The sequence below is a fragment of the Mercurialis annua genome, linkage group LG1-X (assembly GCF_937616625.2).
Source record: "Mercurialis annua linkage group LG1-X, ddMerAnnu1.2, whole genome shotgun sequence".
Lineage (NCBI taxonomy): Eukaryota > Viridiplantae > Streptophyta > Magnoliopsida > Malpighiales > Euphorbiaceae > Mercurialis > Mercurialis annua.
Genome location: NC_065570.1, coordinates 50,928,400 through 50,948,212, shown reverse-complemented (window position 1 = coordinate 50,948,212; position 19,813 = coordinate 50,928,400). Strand labels below are relative to the sequence as shown.

The window sequence follows — 19,813 nt, the reverse complement described above, 5'->3', positions numbered from 1 at the left end:
TTAGTTGTTGTGTGTGCCTTTTTGCTTGTAGCGACTTGAGAGAGCGATATAGGTGGTTTAGAATAGCCTGAACTGCAGTTAAAACAACTAAATCCATAACCAATTTATTGAATAACATAAGTATAGTTAATAATCCATGATTTCCTTCTCATATAGTTTCTTCTTAGTTTAATTTCAGCTTATTAAATTCAAGTTTTAGTCTATTTTAGTTATTATTATTGTTTTTAGTTTATTTATTCTATTTAGTTTAATTACATCATTCAAATTATCTTGCTAACTATCCAAATCGAGTCTCCTAATTGGTTGTCTTTAGTAGCTTTCCTTGTGGGTACGATATCCGGACTTTACAGTCTATATTACGAGTTGACATTGTACGCTTGCAGTATTTTGCACCTAATCGAGCTTTGATTAATTTACCTTTTTACCCTTTTTATTTGTGTATATTTATTATAATACCCTTATTTTAATATTAAAATAATTTTTTCAAATATTTTTTTGATAATCGAGTCGAGCCGAGTCGAGCTCGAGTCTCAATTATTCTATCGAGTTTGAGCTCCCAAAATGAAACTCGATCGAGTTCGAGTCGAGTTTCGAGCTTCAGATTCTAGAGTCGAGTCGAGTCGAGCTTGGCAGTGTTTATTTCGACTTGACTTGGCTCGGTTACACCCCTAGTCGGATTGCACCATCTGGTAATTAGATTATTACGCGATCGAGGTAAGTATAGTTAATTATATTTATGTATATTAATTACTCCCTACGTCCCAAAACAATAGTCCACTTTTCTTATTTTTTTTGTCCCAAACAAATAGTCCATTTTTTTTGCAAATCAAAATTTAGAGTGTTTATTTTTCATATGCTTATTTAAAGTGTATCATTTATTGCTATTAGCATATAGTCATAACATATTAATAAGGGTATGATAGGAAAAATGAAGAAAAATTTGTGAAAAATTAGAGCATTAATTGTATTTCTTAAACTGTGTGAAAAGGAGAAAGTGGACTATTGTTTTGGAACGGAGGGAGTAATTGCTAATTGTGAGTTATGTTACTAAGTGGTTGTCATTTATTGTGGTGCATGATTATTATATGCTAGAAGTCTGAATGTGTATAAGATTGCATGTTTATTTTTGGTTGCATTATTTATGTTACATGATTGTTAAATTTGAGAAAAATGATTATGTTGGATACATGTTTGTCAATAACTGGTTATGTTTGATGACACAGTTTATAAATAAATTTTGATAATTAAGGAAGTTGACAGTTTGCTTACCTAGGATTGATTATATCCAATGGTTTAAAGATGCGACGATTAAATTGTGAAATGATGAGATAAAGGATGTGATCAAATTTTTGCTAGGCACCTCGGTGCCGGCATATTCTCGGAAGCATAGAATGTCCTGTGCGTTTTGCTAGACACTTGGGTGGTGACATGATACTAATGTGTTTGGTATCTTGTGCGATATATATTATTAATGTGATTTTTAATGGCCGGAAAATCATTGGATATGATTCAGATAGGTTAAACAGGGCCCTAATTAAATAAATAAAATAAATAATAATTTAGTTTGTCTGATTGTATATTTGGGATGGTATATGAGAGTTGATGGGTTTATGGTTTGATTAAATGATATTTTGTTGTTTGTTTTGTTTATCATATATATATATATATATATATATATATATATATATATATATATATATATATCCCATTGAGTAGGCATCTCATCCCTTGCCACCTATTTTTCAAGAGATAGACCACAATGATCCATTTATTTAGTTTCGTGCAGTCAACTGATTTGATTTGCTTAGGTGAGTCAACGACATTTGAGTTAGATTTCTTTTTCTTACAAACAACTATTTTGGAAGAGTGTTCGGAACAGTTATTTATTACTTTGACTTAATCTATGTGTCTTTTATTTTGAGACTATATTTTTAATTGTGGATTTAATAAGATATTATTATTTTGAGAAAATTAATAAATGTTTGAACAAGAGATTGTATGATATTAAATTTTAATTATATTTTTTGAGTTAATTTTAATATATTTTGAGAGAGCGAGTTACACATAAGGTTAAGGAAATAAAGCTCATGATGGACCCGACAAAAGTGCAAGCAATCCAAGAATAGAAACCTCTAAAAAAAGTTCTTGAATTGAGATCTTTTCTCAGGATGGTTATCGTCGGTTCATTTAAGGGTACTCATCTCTGACAGCCCTATTTGATCAACTTGCTTAAGAAAAATAAAGCATGGGATTGGTTGCAAGAGTGCTCGAAAGCTTTTGAGAAGTTGAAGCAAGCAATCTCCAAAGAACCTGTGATGGCACTACCCGATTACTCAAAACCCTTCGAAGTACACAGTGATGCTTCTGATTTTGCTAAAGAGTTCTAATGCAAGATCGCCATGAAATTTATTATGAGTCGCAAGCTAAACGACACAGAGCGGCGGTATAATGTCTAAGAAAACGAGATGACTACTATCTTCCATTGCCTATGTACATGGAGACATTACTTGCTCGGGACCAAGTTTGTGGTGATAATAGATAACGTTGCCACTAGTTATCTTCAAACACAAAAGAAGCTAAGCCCTAAGCAGGCTCGTCGGCAAGACTTCCTTGTTGAGTTTAACTACAAGCTAGAGTATAAACCGGGCAAGGAAAACGTGGTAGTTGACGCACTAAGTAGAAAGGCTGAATTATCTTCCATATGTATGGGTAGTACCCACAATGACCTCCTTGATCGCATTAAAGAAGGTCTTGAACAAGATCCATTGACCAAGAACTTGGTGAGATTAGCCAACGAAGGCAAAACATGACACTTCTGGTTGGAGGGTGGCACACTCCGTATGGTTAGAAATAGGTTATTCATTATAAAATAAGGGAGTCTACAGAAAGAGATCCTCAAGGAGTGCCATGATTCATTACTCAGGTATGGCACGAACAATAGCTCTCGTGCAAAATTCCTATTTATGGCCGCGATGCAAGATGATATTGAGGCATATGCTCGTACCTGTCTTGTATGTCAACAAGACAAGGTAGAACAACAACACCCACCTGGGCTAATGGAACTTTTTCCCATTTCTGAGATACCAAGAGAGAGTGTTTACATGGACTTTATTGTTGCGCTACGAAACTCTAAAGGATGCAGTACCATCATTGTGGTTGTTAATAGATTTAGCAAGTATGCTACTTTCATTGCATGTTCCCTGGATGTGAGATTCGATGAAGCATCACGCATATTCTCCAAGAATGTTGTTAAATTTTAGGGTGTTCCACAAAGCATCATCAGGAATCGAGACCCACGTTTCACTGATAAAATTTGGAGAGGACTGTTCAAATTGATGCGGACAAACTTAAACTTTTCCATAAGTTTCCATCCATAAATTGATGGCCAAACGGAGCGCATCAATGAATTATTAGAGTTATATTTGAGACACTATGTTAATGTGCATCAACAAGATTGGGTTAAATTGCTTGATATTGCCCTATGAGATTGTTATGGGACAACAACCCATAACTCCTAATGCAATCGCCACTAATTATGAAGGAAATAATCCTACAACTTATAAATTTTCTAAGGAGTGGCAAAAAGAAGCTGATATCACTCGGAGTTGTCTTGACAAAGTTGCTCATAAGATGAAGAAGTGGGCCGACACTAAACGACGAGAATTAGAGTTCGGCGCGGGTGATCAAGTAATGGTAAACTATTGCCCAATCAGTTCAAGACCTTTTTCCAAGTGTACAAAGGTTTGATAAGACAGTACGAAGGACCTCTTCCCGTTATATGGCAGGTCGGCAAGGCTTCCTATCAAGTCCGACGCCCTCCTAAACTCAAGATTCACCTAATTTTTGATGTGAGTCTTTTAAAGTCTTATCATGAAGACAAAAAGGATTTGCAGAGAGGGGAGTCGAGGAGAGCTCCAACTACTGTTGTTACAGAGGAGATTGATAGCATCCTAGATGATCACGTGATAAGGAAATATAGAGTTCCTAACTACAACTAGTATTTGGTGAAATGGAAAAATCTACCTGATAACGAGATTAGTTGGGAACGTGAAGTTCTAGTATGATAATTTTATAACCATGTTCGACGTTAAAAGAAAAAAAGTGCAACGAGACCGTTGCGAGATTGAGTGGGGGAGAATGTCACACGCTCTAGAATTCTTTGCACGTGATGTAGGTTATGTCCCTAACTTCTCCAGACATTACATTTTCGAATCTCATGTTCCAGAATCCTCCGGAACATTCTAAAAACTTTAGAATCCTCTAGAATACTCTAAAATCCTTCAGAATACTCTAAAATCCTCTAGAAAATTCTAGAATCCTTCGAAACACTCTGCAATGTTCGAATACTCTAAAATCCTCTCGAAACTTCTAGAATCCTTCGAAACACTCAGAATGTTCCAGTCTAAAAGCTTCTTAACAAGACTATTCCAAAATTATCTAGAATTCTCTATATTAATTCATAATACTATAAAATTCTCTAAAAGGTACTATCTATACATGACAGTTTATTACATTGTATAGAATAGTGTTAATAGTTATAAAAGATAGAATATGAACCACTGAACCAAATAGATCCTAGCCATCCATTGAGCAGGTGAACTCTATAAATTTGGCAAACCGCTTCATTTGTAAAGATATACTAATTGATAACGTATTAATATACGGACAAAGCAACCTCGAGGAGATGAGAGATTATTAAGTCCAACAAACATAGCTCCGGGCTAAGCCAGATCAATGACCGAGATATCCTCAGATGGGATACAAACACACCTAGATTTCGAGATATAAATAATGAATTGTCATCTATTCGAATATTATATCCCTGCTACAGAAGGACTTACTACTCCGAAATTCGTACCCTAATTACTAAGATATGAAAGATATGACTTGCTTAACAAGACAAAAGATACCACAAAAACCTTCTATATAAGACATATTATGAGAAAATTCTAAGATACTTCTTTTTTTACTCATTTAATATTATTTTTTTCTCTTCTCTTTTCTTTTCTCTATAAAAAGGCTGACCTGAGCGTTGCAACGAACGCCCGGATGCCCCCTTCTGGCATTCTTTCTGATCGTTGTTTGTCGATTTCAAGTGATGATTTTAGCATAGATCTACCATGATTCCAGTGATTTATCACTAATTTATACTATATATAAAAGTACGGACGGGGGAGGGAACAAGCACATTTACATTAATGTCCTTTTCACTTTATAAAATTAATTATTAATTAAAAACTATTAAAATAATTATTAAAATTAGAGTACTAACTAAAATAAACTACTATGTTAAGATAATTGTTGATAACACTAATTAAAGTAGACTACTTTGGCTATTTAACAATTACTATTTTAATTATCTTTTAATCGTATACAAGTCTAAATAAAGTAAACTATCCAATAAATTATTACTTTTTATTGTTTATTAAAATTTTCTATAATTATAAAAATTTAAATATCAGTTAAAAAATTTAAACAATTAAAATAGTTATCTAAAGTATTTAATAAGATAAATTATTCTAAATCAACTACTATCTTGAATGTTATTTAATAATTTGACGAGTTACACTACGAGTCATGTGTGAAACACGTAAAACGACACTAGTTATTATAAATTTTTTTATTTACTATTAATGTAAACTTGTATAATTCAAACTCTTTTTGTTTTTATTTTCTATTAAGTTATTTTTGTATGAAAATTCAATGTTTATTCAGCATCTTCATAAGGAAGATCGCTTATCGCCTAGGTGCCGTGCGGGTTTGCGTATAAATTTTTTAACTTCGTGACAATAAGCCCGTGTAGATCATATCGGCTCCTGTAATAATTTATCATATAATATGATACATAAATTAATAATGATATTTTATGAAGACATAAAATATTAATTCTTCAGTTTAAATAAATAAAGCAATAGTCAAAAAGAATAAAACCCAACGAATTTGAGTTATACTAGAACCTCCCCTCAATAATGAGCACGTGGCATAATTGACAATCAGACAAGCAACTTTACAGTAATCAAAACGGCATGATTGTCCATACGAAACGACCATAAAGAAAAAAAAACTCAGGTCGGCCAGCCGGCGACTCTTCAAAGCCAAAGACCCATAATAAGACACGCTTTGACAATTCGAACATCATCCTTTTCAACTCCGTTTAATTCAATGTCCCAACTCCAAATTGTCCAAATTAATCATATTTTCATATTTTTTGTCTGATCATCATACACTTGTTCCTCCAGTTTCTGATCAAACAATATACTTTCGAGCTGATTTTTATAATTTTTATTTTAGTTGTTAGTTTTAATTTCATCTGAAGAGTAAAAACGGTTGCCAATTTGATTTTGGTTACAAGAAAAGAAGAACAGAGATGGTTCAAGTCAAAGAATTGTATCCTTCATATTTTTTTATTTTGTGTTTGATGATTATTATTAACTTATAACTCAAAAATTTGATTTTTGAACTTGTTTATTACTCCATTGAATTGGGGTTGTGTCAAATTGTAAATTTCTGCTAATTTGTTGAATGAAAACCCAGTTGGTGTGTTGTCTTAGTTTAAGCTCTTCAGTTATGTATGGTAAAACCACATTTAATTGGGTTTGTTTACTTGAATTTTATGTTGTGGATATTTTTCCTTGACTTTTTTTTTTATTTGTGAAGCCGAATTGTGATGCCAGTATCATTGGAAGAGGTATAAATTTGATGGAATATATGTGCTTTAGAGATTTTTTTTAATAATTTTATGGTAAGTAATGGTTTTTGTTGTTTGATTTGCAGTATCAGATAGCTCAGATGTATATGGTAATGAAAATGCAGCAACAGAATACAAATAGTAATGAAGGTGTTGAGGTTTTGGAGAATAGGCCCTTGGAGGATGATGTATTTGGACAGTGTCAATACACATCGAAAGTGTATCGGTTGCAAAGGTAAAATTGTTAATTTACACGGAATTGAGTTACGATCAAGTTAAATAATTGTTTTTAGTTTAAACTGTTGAAATCATAAGTCTTGATGTATTCACACTATACAAAATTCAGTTGCCACAATCGTAATTACTTTTTTGAATTGACGATGATTTGAGTTACAGACTTTTTTGTAATTTAAGTACAGAACTTAATCTATTCTGGCTTTACTTGATGACTATGGGATCCTTTATAAGAATAAGTTGTAACTATAAAGTTTTGGAGTTTTAGAAACTTTTTCGGGAATGAAAATGAAGCACTGAAACATTACACTCGACAATTTTTGTGCAACGTAGCTTGATGGATGAATTTTATTGCACTGTCTGATAAAATCTTATATAGTTTTCTAGATACAACAGTGGTGCATTTTAGACGACCCTAAGAGTGGTATGGAGTTGGCTTGTAGTGAATGTGAATGGAAGCATTCGAAAGAACATGTATGAGTATGAATGAATACCTTTTAGATGTTATAAATTATATAGAATTTTATGATTTTTGCTGGATAAGAAAGGAGCATATCTGGTGCTAACAGATTGAATACAAAAACTGCACATATTGCTGCTGGAAATAAAATTTCGCATTTGGCTTGGCACCGGCTTCCTTCCTTTTTTCTTTTTTTTGGTCCCTTAATAAGATGAAATTATATCAATGAATTGAGAGGGAAAATAACTATTGCAAAGCTCAGTAGTTGATAAAAAAAACTTGCAAACTAATGCATGTCAAGTGGTTGAAGTTGAGCACGAAGCCATGTATGGAACAGATTATTATGTGTTCAAAGTTTGACAGAGATGGTTTGGATGACTTCATAGTTCATAGTATCTTTTCTGCCTTAAGAAGTGACCCACTGAATAATCTTCATCATTTTTTCTATTTATTTTAAGTGCTCGATTTCATAATCCTTTATTTTTGACGAAACCTTTGCAGCTTTAACTACTGATAGAAATGCTTTTCTATGAATTTGGTTATATAGAAAACTGTATATTTCTTAAATGTGGAACTGCACTGATACTTTCTCCACAACACTGATACTTGACATTAATCTTTATAATAGAAGTAATGATAGTAGTTTTTAACTCTTCTATAACTTTCTATTCATTTTATTATTGTTAATTTTTCAAGAAAAAAAATTTCGATATAAAAGTTGCAAAGGGTGATTTGTTAACCTCCAGCTCTTGCATCCTTTTGCAGCAAAGCGCCTACTTGGCTTGCAGCTTTTGCACCAACAGACGCTCTTATCATGCAAGAAGAAGCTTGGAACGCATACCCGAGGTGCAAGACAGGTTTGCAATGTTTTGTTCTGTATTTGCAAAGTTCGTATCGTATCAGTTAACTTTTATTGACATGCTTTCATCTTTTCTCTGCAAATGGATTTCTCTCTGCCAGTAATCAAGGTAATACTTCTATTTTCATGGTTGTATTTCTTTAAATTTTATGAAATTTTTCCTAGAGATTATACCTTTATAATAGTCAATAAAATACTTATTTAGATTTGGGATTGTTGCAGTGTCCATATTTCACCAAGTTTTCTTTAACTGTGGAAACTATACACAAGGCTGATAATGGTCAATCAGAAAATGTAAGTATCTATAGCTAGTTGTCGTTTGAATACATGGAACTGCCTACTTTATGTCATGGCAGTTAGGCATGTGCATTTAGTTCGAACCAAATCGAAATGAAATATTTCTTTCTTTTTTCTATTTCTAATCGTTGGTTCATTTTCTGTTTGTTCGATTTGTACCTTAACTGATCTTTTTATGAATATCAAACCGAACCAGACTAAATTTGTCGATTCGGTGGTTTGGTTCGTGTTTTGTACACTCCTAATGGCAGTGACTTTTTTTTTTTTGAATGAATTTATTATTGCAATTGTTTTTTCTTGGAATCTGCTGAACATGAAATTTGACAAAGTAGGTACATGGTTTATCCAAGGAACAATTAGCAACCAGACAGGTTGAATATCTCGATATCGCTTCAGCCGCTACTGATTATTGGAGCTACGCCGTCGGTAGTAACAGCACTGACTTCTCAAAATTCAAATCTGTAAGAACTGGCCGTGGTCCACTTGCGGATCGATGGCAGGTCGGTATCTTGCCTATTTCCTATTACCTACTGCTTATTATTTTTTTCTCTAGCTTTTCCTGCAAGTTAAGGCATACTGCATATCATCTTATTTATGCTAACTTAGAAGTCTGTTTTGTTTATGAACTTATCTTTTTAATTAATTATGTTAATTATATGAACTCATTTAATTTGTGACTAATTATTGATAGCATATTGAAATTGCAGGATAGGTGTAAACCTGTCATGACCGCATACAAATTGATCACAATTGATGCACCGTACTGGGGTTTTGGTTATCGACTTGAACAGGCTTTGCTAGCGGTAAGCTCTCATGCTCCGTACTTTATTCGTGTGCAAATATCGAATCAAATTGAATAATCGAATAATGAAATTGAACCAATAAATTTGGTTCAGTTTGATTCAATATTATAGAAGGATTAGTTTCTCGATTTGATTCGGTTTTGAAAGTATTAGAAATTGGAGTTCACTTTTATACAAACTGAACCGTATAAAAGCAAAGTAAACCAAAAAATAACCAAACCGACAGATTTGGTTTGTTTCGGTTTGAAATACTTTAGACTGTCATAAATTTAGTTTGGTTTTGATTAATATAAATTAAAATTCAGTTTGGTTTCATTGGAACCCAAACCCAATGCACCCGACGGATTGGGGAAGTAACACCATTTGGTCAAATTCACATCAAAGACATGTTCTTGAATATCTTCATTATTAATTTAATATATGTTTTAAAATCAACTTGTAGGGTGAAAGAGCTCTTTTCTTGGAGAGTCATCGGAATTGTTTTAGCTGGATTGATGAATGGTTTGGGGTGTCTATGCAACAAATACGCAAACTTGAACTTCAAAGTAATTCATCACTAAATAAGGTAAAACCTTTTGCTGAACTTACTTCTAACAAAAGTGACATTGAAACAAGATTATTAAAATCTGGGCGGTAGAATGCAGTGTTAAACAATATTACACCGACACCATTTCAAACATGTAGATTTGAAAGCAATCAGAAATGGTTTTCAATAGCATTTTTTTGGACATGAAAAGGTTCTCTAAAATAATAAATGCGAAAGATTTACTAACCGTATTGTCTTTATACTATTATCACAGAAGATTGGAATGACGAATTTTGAAGGCTTAGATCAGAGGCTTTGTCTTGATAAAGAAGATTCTGGCAGCGACGTGTTTCAACTTAAATCCGAGAAGCATGAACTTGTAGTCGATATGTAAGGTTCACAATTGAGTTTGCATGGGCAGATACGTTAAGCAGTGAAATGGGATGATGATACCGCAAAGGTTCCATTGAATCTTTCGCTTTATAAACAGAGTTGTCCATTGATCCGACCAGGTGGTAATTATTTGATTTTGATAACTTTGGTCATCCCATATAGAAGTTGTAAATTGCTTGTAGAAGAAACTCAATTCTTTTGGAACCCATAGTTATGCCAAATGTATCAGGAACATTCTTTGCAGCAGGTCCTGAAATTTCCTGTGCAATTCCAATTATGTATATTCATAGTTTTATATTGCTCGTCTTCTGAACTGTTTACTAAATTAATTTAAGCATTCAAACTGTTCTTGCCCTCCATTTCCTAAATATTTGGTACTTTTCGAAAATGTTATCCTTCAAATTTTAGAGGCTTAATTCATTTTTTTAATCTCTAAATTATACAACTTTATTCTACACAATCTCTTAACTATATCTTTTTTTATTGCATATGTAAGTTTTTATTTTTAATTATTTTCGATTTAACAAAAGTGACATTTTATAAAAAAAGTCTTAACATGTAAGCGATGAGTAAGGGATGAGTTGGTGTTTTGGATAATGTTGGTCGGCATGTAAGTTAAACGTAAGCTCAACACTTGGACTCAGTGCTCCCCAACCAGCTTCACCACCACAAGATCCACAACTACATAAAGGTGTAATGAAGACAATAATGCAATTCCATTAATATTTAGATAGTGAAATTCAGCTTCCCCTTTCAATCTTTTGCTTTTTTTTTTTATTTTTTTTAAATAAAGGCCAAAGATAAAAAAAAAAAAAAAACTATCAAGTTATAAAAATAAAGGAAAAAAACACACATAAATTCTTTAAGTTTTATTTTTGGCTACTTGAACTTTTAATATTTTCAAATGGTACGAATATTTTTTTTAAATTTCTAACAAAAATTTAAACCCTTTTAATTTTATTTTATTTTACACTTAACCCTACAAGTTTTTAGTTATTTTTGTATCTTTTTTCTAGACTAGTTTCGCATTACGTGCTATGCACGTGGCTCGTAACGTAACTCGTCAATGAACATATTAGTAAATTATTATAATTATATCAATTTTTATTTATAATTAATATTAAATTAGTTAAGAATTTTTATAAAAATAAATATAATATATTCGGTTATTAATTTTTTTTCCATACTGAATTTATTCTTCTTTTGGTTTTATAATAACCATAATTATAATTAATTTTATTTTATTAATAACATCTTTAAAAATAATAAGATAGAAATTTAAATAATATAATATTGATCAAATACAGTATTTTTAATTTTATAGTTTAATCAAACTAAAATATAGGTATTCCTACTAATTTGGAGACTATTTAGTTATTTTTACATACTAAAAATTAAATTGGAGATAATTTAGCTACCTATTCTAATTAGGACTTTAATTATAATAGTAATAATTAAATAACTAATTAGTTAATGACTATAAAACCTTTATTTAGTAGTAAACTGAAAAGGATTATTCAGTAAATTTGCCTGCCCCCCCCCCATCCGTGCTTTTATATATAGTATAGATGTGGAGGGTTTGTTTACAGTTTTAAAATATTAAAGCTTAAAATGGCCAAACAAGTTAAAAACATTCTCTTTAATTTGAAGGGTCTATGGTCTACCTAAAATAAAATATATGACTATTTTTATCCTAAAATAATAAGCATTTTAAGATAATTAGAAGCATTTAAAATTTATTTCTTTAGATAAAGTGATTAATTTAAAAAATTTGTCATACTTGTATTTATTTTAATTAATGGCCAAACTACTAAGCTTTTGCATCTTTTATCAATTACGACCAATTTGTATCTAAAAATTAGATGATTCTTTAGATGATTTTTTTTAAAAAAAATTGATTGTACTTGATAAATGATGCAAAAATTTGTATCTAAAAAATAAACAAAATTTTGGATAAAATTGTAATAAATCTTTCGAATTTGGATATAACTATAAAAATTAAAATATTTAGTCGCACTTCATAAACGCCGTAAAAAAACAATTTTATCTTGTTAAATTAAATAGTGATTTTTTTTTATTTTTTAATATATTTTATACTACAATTTATGAGGAGAAATAGCCTTTTAGTCATTTAATATGTCAATATCTGAATGGATAAAGTATAACATATTCTCAACAACGAATATTTGTAGGCATCCAATCTAATCCAAAAATATTAAATAAGATACAAATAATAATCTAAATGGATAATTTATTTCATATGCTATATTATAATTTTTATTTGAACAAAGGATCATTTTACCCCCTGAACTTGGCACAAAGTATCAAAAACGTCTAAATTAGCAAAACGGGATCACTTTTACCCTGAACTTATCAAATTTAGTACAAAAACCCCCCTCCCCACTCTCACCCTAGAGAGTGTACCTCACTCTCCGGTTTTAATAGGGGTTTTGGTTTTCTAAGGTGGTTTTTGATTGAAAAAAGTTTAAAATAGTCCTAATTTTTTTTAAACATTTTAAATTAATACCTAATAATTTAAAAAAATAACAATTTCATCCTTTTAATTTCAAACTTAAAATTACAAATTAATCCTCCAACTTTTACTTATATTCCAAATTAATCCCCAAAAATTATATTTTTTAATAAAAAAATTAAAAAAATTTAAACATTAAATCAGACCCATGGGTCAAAAAATTGACCCATGGGTCTCAGAGGAGCTGCCGGCAGCAGCTCCTCCGTTCTTGCTCGTCTGAGACGAGCAAGCACCTTGCTCGTCTGAGACGAGCAAGAACCTGCTCGTCTGAGACGAGCAGAGACCTGCTCGTCTGAGACGAGCAGAGACCTGCTCGTCTCAGACGAGCACATCCTTGCTCTTCTGCTCGTCTCGGACGAGCACCGACATGCTCGTCTGAGACGAGCAGCAGGTTCCGGCGAGGAGGATCTCCTCCTCGCCGGAAATTGTAAAAAAAAAATCAATTTTTTTTGAAAAAAGTTCATAAAAGCCCCTGAATTAATTAAGATTAGTATTTTAGTATGATTAATGAGTATTTAATTAGAATTAATGAGTATTTAGAATCTCACTCTCCAATTAGGGTGCCACATCAGCATAGGGGTGTTTTTGAAACGGTTTTGCCAAGTTCGGGGTAAAAGTGATCCGGTTTCGCTAATTTGGACGTTTTTGATACTTTGCGCCAAGTTCGGGGGGTAAAGTGATCCTTTGTTCATTTTTATTTTCACATCGGGTCAGCATTTCCGTTATTTAACCACCATATAGAGACAATTTCTCCATTAACGACCTTTCAAAATCTTAACAAATAGTTTCACTCCACAAATTAGCTACTCAAGGAAGATGGCGAAGAAGGAGGAGCCACCGGCGGCGATCAAGGCCTTGTTCGATGACTACTCCGATCACGGAATCATGACCGTTGACCATTTTCTCAGATTTCTCATTGAGATCCAGAAGCAGAAAAATGCTACAATTGAAGAAGCTAAAGCTATATTTAATCAAATTCACGAGCAGCAAGAACACAGTTTAAATTTAAACAGTTTTTTTAAGTTCATTTTTGGTGATCTTAACTCAGCTCTTGATCTTAACCGTGGGGTAATTACTAAACAGTAAATTTATGTATATTTTATTGTTTTTTTCTTAAATTTACTAGTTTTGGTATGCATTCTATAAATTGATAAATTCTTGGAGTATTGTTAGTTTGTTTGTATTATTAAATTTATATAAAGTCTCTTTTTTTTGTTATTTAGAGTAGAATATTAATGGATTGACTGTTTGTCGGTTCTATGCTATATTAGATAAGAAATTTTATAATTCAAGATAATGAAGTTTTGGACTCTAAATCACTTAATTAACATATAAAATTGTGACCTTTTGTGTGTAAAAAGTTGGGAATAATCAATTGTGTTGACTGTAGATTTATAATGGTTAATTGCTTATAAATTATAATTATAGTTTTGTCTGTCTTGAGTGTTTTTCTATATGTTGCATGAAAATTTCTCGAATCCTACTTTTCAGCTCCGGAAATGCTTCTAAAACTCTGCATCACTCATTCTTGTAAAAAATGTAGTTAAAGGTTTCTCGTTTCGGAGTTTTTGTTTTTGTGTTAAATAGGTAACGATTTGTTTTTCGGACTTTTAATTTTAGTGAAGTTCTTAATAATAAGTAAATAAACAAGCTGGTGGAAACAAAGTTATGACAATTAATTTTGTTTTAACTTTCATGTTTTTGGGTTCAATTTAATGAGATTCTTGGATTTCAGGTGCACCATGATATGACTGCTCCTTTGTCCCATTATTTCATATATACTGGGCATAATTCATATCTAACAGGGAATCAACTTAGTAGCGAATGCAGTGTTGCTCCTATTATCGATGCCCTGAAGAGAGGTGTGAGAGTGATTGAATTGGATTTATGGCCTAATTCCACCGATGATGATGTGGATGTTCTTCATGGGAGGTGAGGTGCTGTGTAATATATGAACGTTAACGAATCAATATTGAAAAAAAGTTGATATAATGCTCATGTTACTCTTTTGCTCCTTGAGGATGGATATTGAGCGGAAACTTATCGAATCCTATATATATTTCAGCATTTTGTTTCCATTTTTAGAAACAGTTCAATATTCTGAAACTCTATATTTATAACATACTCTAGTCAAAAATATGCTTTCCCTGTTTTCAAATTTCTCATTTCAGCATTTTGTTTTTGTGCTCCATAGTTGAGGATATGTAGAAAATATAACTACAGGTTGATATGATGTTTGATTCAAATGTTCCAACTTGAACAATGTTTTTATTTAACAAATATTAAAGAATAATTAATTCATTTTACACTTTGTATTATATTCTTATGTTATGTGATTGTGCCATTTAAGAAATCAATTATACAGTTATTATACTTTATTTATTATGACTTCTGTTCTGAGGAACTTTGGTTTTAACTTTAAAGCAATGGCTTTTGCTGGTTTTCATGTGTACATTTGCGTAGGACGCTGACAGATCCAGTGGAGCTTATAAAATGTTTGAGATCTATCAAGGAGCACGCCTTTGTCGCATCCGAATATCCAGTTGTTATAACTCTAGAAGACCACCTCACTCCAGATCTTCAGGCTAAAGTGGCTGAGGTAAGTGATGCAGAACAAGAATTATGAAATTAGAAGTTCAAATCTTATTAAGGAATTAAGATTTTTCAACTAATTAATTTATTTGGAGAGTTCATCAATTCTAAAACTATGTTTTAGTGCAGGAATTCTGATTTGTTAGTTCAAGGGTATTTTTTACATTTTCTATTTACGGAAAGTTAATATTACTATAGTATTTTAAGAGTCTTAATTAATTAATTGAAAATCCTCAGTTCCGTAAATAAGATTTGAACTTCTAATTTCATGATTTGTGTTCTGCTTCAGTAGGTTTTGTTATCTTGTAGTTGTAGGGATTTGAAGCTCTTATAAGTGGTCTAGTGATTTGTTATTCTTTGATAATCTCTAGATGGTCACTCAAACATTTGGAGATATCCTGTTTTCTCGTGGCCCGGTACGCTTAAAGGAATTTCCCTCTCCGGAAATGTTGAAGAAACGGATTGTCATATCAACCAAACCACCAAAGGAATACCTTGATGGTGAAGAAATTCAAGCTGATGATAAGGTGTGCGCAGCTTGAAGATGATCAATATACGTAATGAAATGTTCCATTTTCCTCTTTAGTTACCGTTTTTCTTGCAGAATGAATGTGATGAAGATAGTGATGATGACGAAGGTGAAGGAGATATAAAGTCAAAGAAAAATGTAGCTCCAGAGTATAAAAATATAATTGCAATTCATGCTGGGAAGCCTAAAGGTGGACTAGATGTAGGGCTGAAAGTGGATCCTGAGAAAGTGAGACGTCTTAGCCTCAGTGAGGCTCAGCTTGAAGAGGCCGCGGAAACTCATGGAAAGGAAATTGTCAGGTACAGTACGAACAAGTATTCTTTTATTTATTATTTCAAGAACAATTTGTAACATTAATGTTGGGAGTTCGATCAGTAATTATGAATTTATGATAGCCAGTTCTTTTCTGACTTTTGTGCAGAGTGTTTATGCTTTACATCAGCTCGTGCACTGCTTTGCAACTATTTTAAATGCATGAAATTTGTCATTTATAATCTGATATTCGGTGTTTAATTGAAATATAGGTTTACTCAGCGGAATATACTTAGGGTGTATCCGAAGGGTATTCGTGTAGACTCATCCAACTATAATCCGTTAGTTGGGTGGATGCATGGAGCTCAAATGGTTGCCTTCAACATGCAGGTTTGTGTTTAAACTTTAAAATCCTTATGCAGATTTAGCGTATAAACTTATTTGAAGCTGAAGGTGTCAATACATGGTGTTTATATAATGCTAATAGGTGATGAATGTATAATTTCGTAGTCTTAGAAACATTTCCAAAAACAGAATAAACTATTGAAACGTTAGACTCGACAAGTTTCCGTCAATGCAGTAGCAGATTATACATAAATGTATAAGTTATTGGCAGGGACATGGAGAATCACTTTGGTTGATGCACGGAATGTTCAATGCCAATGGTGGGTGTGGTTATGTGAAAAAACCAGATTTTCTACTGAAGTCTAGTCCAGATGGTGAGGTATTTGATCCTAGAGCTGAGTTGCCTGTGAAGACAACTTTGAAGGTGAGACCCACTGTGCTCGTGTCATAATTTATCGAGTGCTCTACTGAATTACCCAAATAATATTCATTGTATTGATTTAGTTTTATCTCGATGAGTATTCGTAATGGTATTTTTCTTGCTTCTCTATAGGTGAAAGTATATATGGGGGATGGATGGTACAACGACTTCCAAGGTTTTGACGTCTTTTCCAAACCGGATTTTTATGTTACGGTATGTTGCTCCTATTTAAAGAATTGCAATGCACAATGAACTACAACATTTTGATGCATATTTCTGACTTGTTGGTCTAGTCATTTTGGTTTATGTATGTGAAGTTTGCTGTAATCATGACATTCTTACTCTATGTACTTGCTTTATTATAGTATAACTATATTGCACGAAAAAAAAATGTCGAAACGGAAAATGGGAGTTGTTAGCTCATGTGGTATCAAATTTTTGTTTTTAGCATGATTTGATACCAAAACTTCAATCGTATCAAAGTGGTAGAGTAAACTTAACTTACATTCTAGGCGATGGTATTTCGACAAATTTAGGTGAATTTCTGCTAATATGGTAACTCAGGGATAAGAGTTTTTGTCCAATTAGCATGCACGTGTCACGTTAGCATGCACGTGTCACGTTAGCATGCATTAGATTGAATTTATTCAAGGATCATTGCTTGAAATGTATATTAATTTTGTGGTGCCACCTTGATGTAAATTGAAGTTTGGGTACCCAATTGAAACTAGAGGCAACAAATTATTACTATACGGGCTAATAACTGGAAAATAGCAACACAGTATTTTTTGTAATAATATGCTATAAAGATAAGTTTCTAAAAATGGTAACGAAACCCACGACGTTGGCCTCCGACAAGTTTTCATACCAACATATTAGTATCTAATATCTATAAGCATGTAACGAGGGTGAATATGATCTCATTTAACTCTATTTCTCTGTCTGAAGCTTGTTTTTGTTCGCAGTTCTAAACATCGTCTATTGTCTGTCTGCAGGTAGGAATTGCTGGAGTTCCTGCAGATACTGTAATGAAGGAAACAGAAGAAGCCGAAGATAACTGGACACCAATTTGGAATGAGGAGTTTGAGTTCCCATTAACTGTTCCAGAACTGGCATTGCTTCAGATTGTAGTTACTGAGCATGATACGTCCCAAAAGGATGATTTTGGTGGTCAAACATGTTTACCTGTGTCGGAATTACAGAGCGGGATTCGAGCAGTTCCGCTCCATGACCAAAGTGGAGTGAAGTATAATAGTGCAAAGCTGATTATGCATTTTGATTTTGTTTGAGTATATATAATTCTGTACTAAAATATGGCTACGATAATTTTGTTTGAGTATACATAATTCTGTACTAATATACGGCTACGATAATTTTGTTTGAGTATATATAATTCTGTACTAATATACGGCTACGATAATGATTATAGATGTAGAAATTAGTGGGGATTATTTGATTTGTTTTAATTTTGATAAAAGTTCAATCAATTTTGATACTTTTGCTAGCGAGCCGAACCAAAAAAATGGTTGTGGTTTGAAGAAGCGACCTAGCAGTACCCGTCCAGGCGCACGAGCTCTGAAGGTGGTCCATATATTATGGACTGGTATCCAATTTTGAGATTGCTACCCACCCATGGAGGATAGGGTTCCCCTAGATCTTAAGGGCACCTTCAAAGTCGAACAACCCCAACTAGGTAGTCCTACAAGCTCCAACCATTTTATTGCCCCGCTCGGTTACAAGCTCATGCTACTGAGTCCGGCAGTTGGGATAGTTTAGGTATGCGATTATAAACAAATCACCATCCTTAATCATTTTCCATGTGGGATTTTCACTTATTAATATCCATTATGGCAGCAAAATACCTAAGTTTATATTTTTGTTCATTTTTTCTTGTGAAAATAAAGATTAAACTGAATTAATCCATCTATTTCACTTGATTCGGTTAAAGTTTCTTAATTAATTTGATAATTCGATCAGTTCAATTAATAAAAATTAATTCAGTTATTTTCAAGAGGTTTAAAAAATTAATTAACTAAATTAATGAAATATCTTTTTATTTGTTTGAATAGTTATTAGTATTTATATTTTTATCAGTTTAACCGACTTATTCAGTCTGTTCAATTGTATATTTTTGAAATTTTAATTAATTCAGTTAATTCGATTTTGATTAGTTTAGCTAATTCAATTTCGATTAATTTAGTTACTTCGATCGGTTTATTTGAAAAGATAAAATAATTCAATCACGAATGATTCAGTTCGATTTTAACCAAACCAAACCAACTAAAAGCTCATCTCTAATTTTAGCAGTTTCACTCAATGACGGTGGCAGAGTGAAGTACAAATGAATAAAATGCATTTTGATTTTGTTTGAAAGTATTTCTGTACTAGTATGGATATGATCATGATTTATATATGTGTATATATAAATTAGTGAGAATTATTTTTAGTTTACATAGTTGAAAGTGAGGGATTATTAACTAGAATTTTCATACTATAGATATCAAATTGTGAGTTATGTTATGCTCAGAGTAATTTACTCAATTAAAAATTATTTTATTACTTTTCATTCAAAATAGGCTAAACCCATTTTGAGGTCTCTAAACTACACAATTTTGATTCATCAGGTCCCTCAACTTCTATTTGACTTCTTCGGGTCCCTAAACTTTTATTTTTTGGTTTATCAAGTTCTTCAACTTCTATTTGACTTTCTCGGATCTCTAAATTTTTGTTTTTTGGTTTATTAGGTTCTTTAAGGGAAATCCATTTAAAGACTCAATGAAGTAAAAAAACAAAAGTTTAAGGACGTAAGGAACCAAAAAAACGAAATTTTAGGGATCTGAGAAAGCCAAATAAAAGTTGAGGGACCTGATAAACAAAAAAA

General features: G+C 32.2%; 2 protein-coding genes across 2 annotated transcripts; both read left to right on the top strand.

The window, feature by feature from the left end:
- The first annotated feature begins 6,047 nt into the window (after positions 1-6,047).
- Positions 6,048-10,555, top strand: LOC126666336 (uncharacterized). The gene is made up of 10 exons (XM_050359355.2): positions 6,048-6,387; positions 6,658-6,688; positions 6,775-6,923; positions 8,148-8,239; positions 8,343-8,350; positions 8,464-8,535; positions 8,871-9,038; positions 9,246-9,341; positions 9,784-9,906; positions 10,142-10,555. The coding sequence occupies exons 1-10, from the start codon at positions 6,368-6,370 to the stop codon at positions 10,259-10,261; spliced, it is 879 nt and encodes a 292-aa protein (XP_050215312.1). The 5' UTR covers positions 6,048-6,367; the 3' UTR covers positions 10,262-10,555.
- A 2,934-nt stretch (positions 10,556-13,489) lies between these two features.
- LOC126664568 (phosphoinositide phospholipase C 2-like) lies at positions 13,490-18,398 on the top strand. Its single transcript, XM_050357018.2, has 9 exons — positions 13,490-13,861; positions 14,529-14,725; positions 15,257-15,392; positions 15,757-15,912; positions 15,990-16,213; positions 16,439-16,556; positions 16,783-16,935; positions 17,065-17,145; positions 17,928-18,398. The coding sequence occupies exons 1-9, from the start codon at positions 13,610-13,612 to the stop codon at positions 18,219-18,221; spliced, it is 1,611 nt and encodes a 536-aa protein (XP_050212975.1). The 5' UTR covers positions 13,490-13,609; the 3' UTR covers positions 18,222-18,398.
- Positions 18,399-19,813: the final 1,415 nt, after the last annotated feature.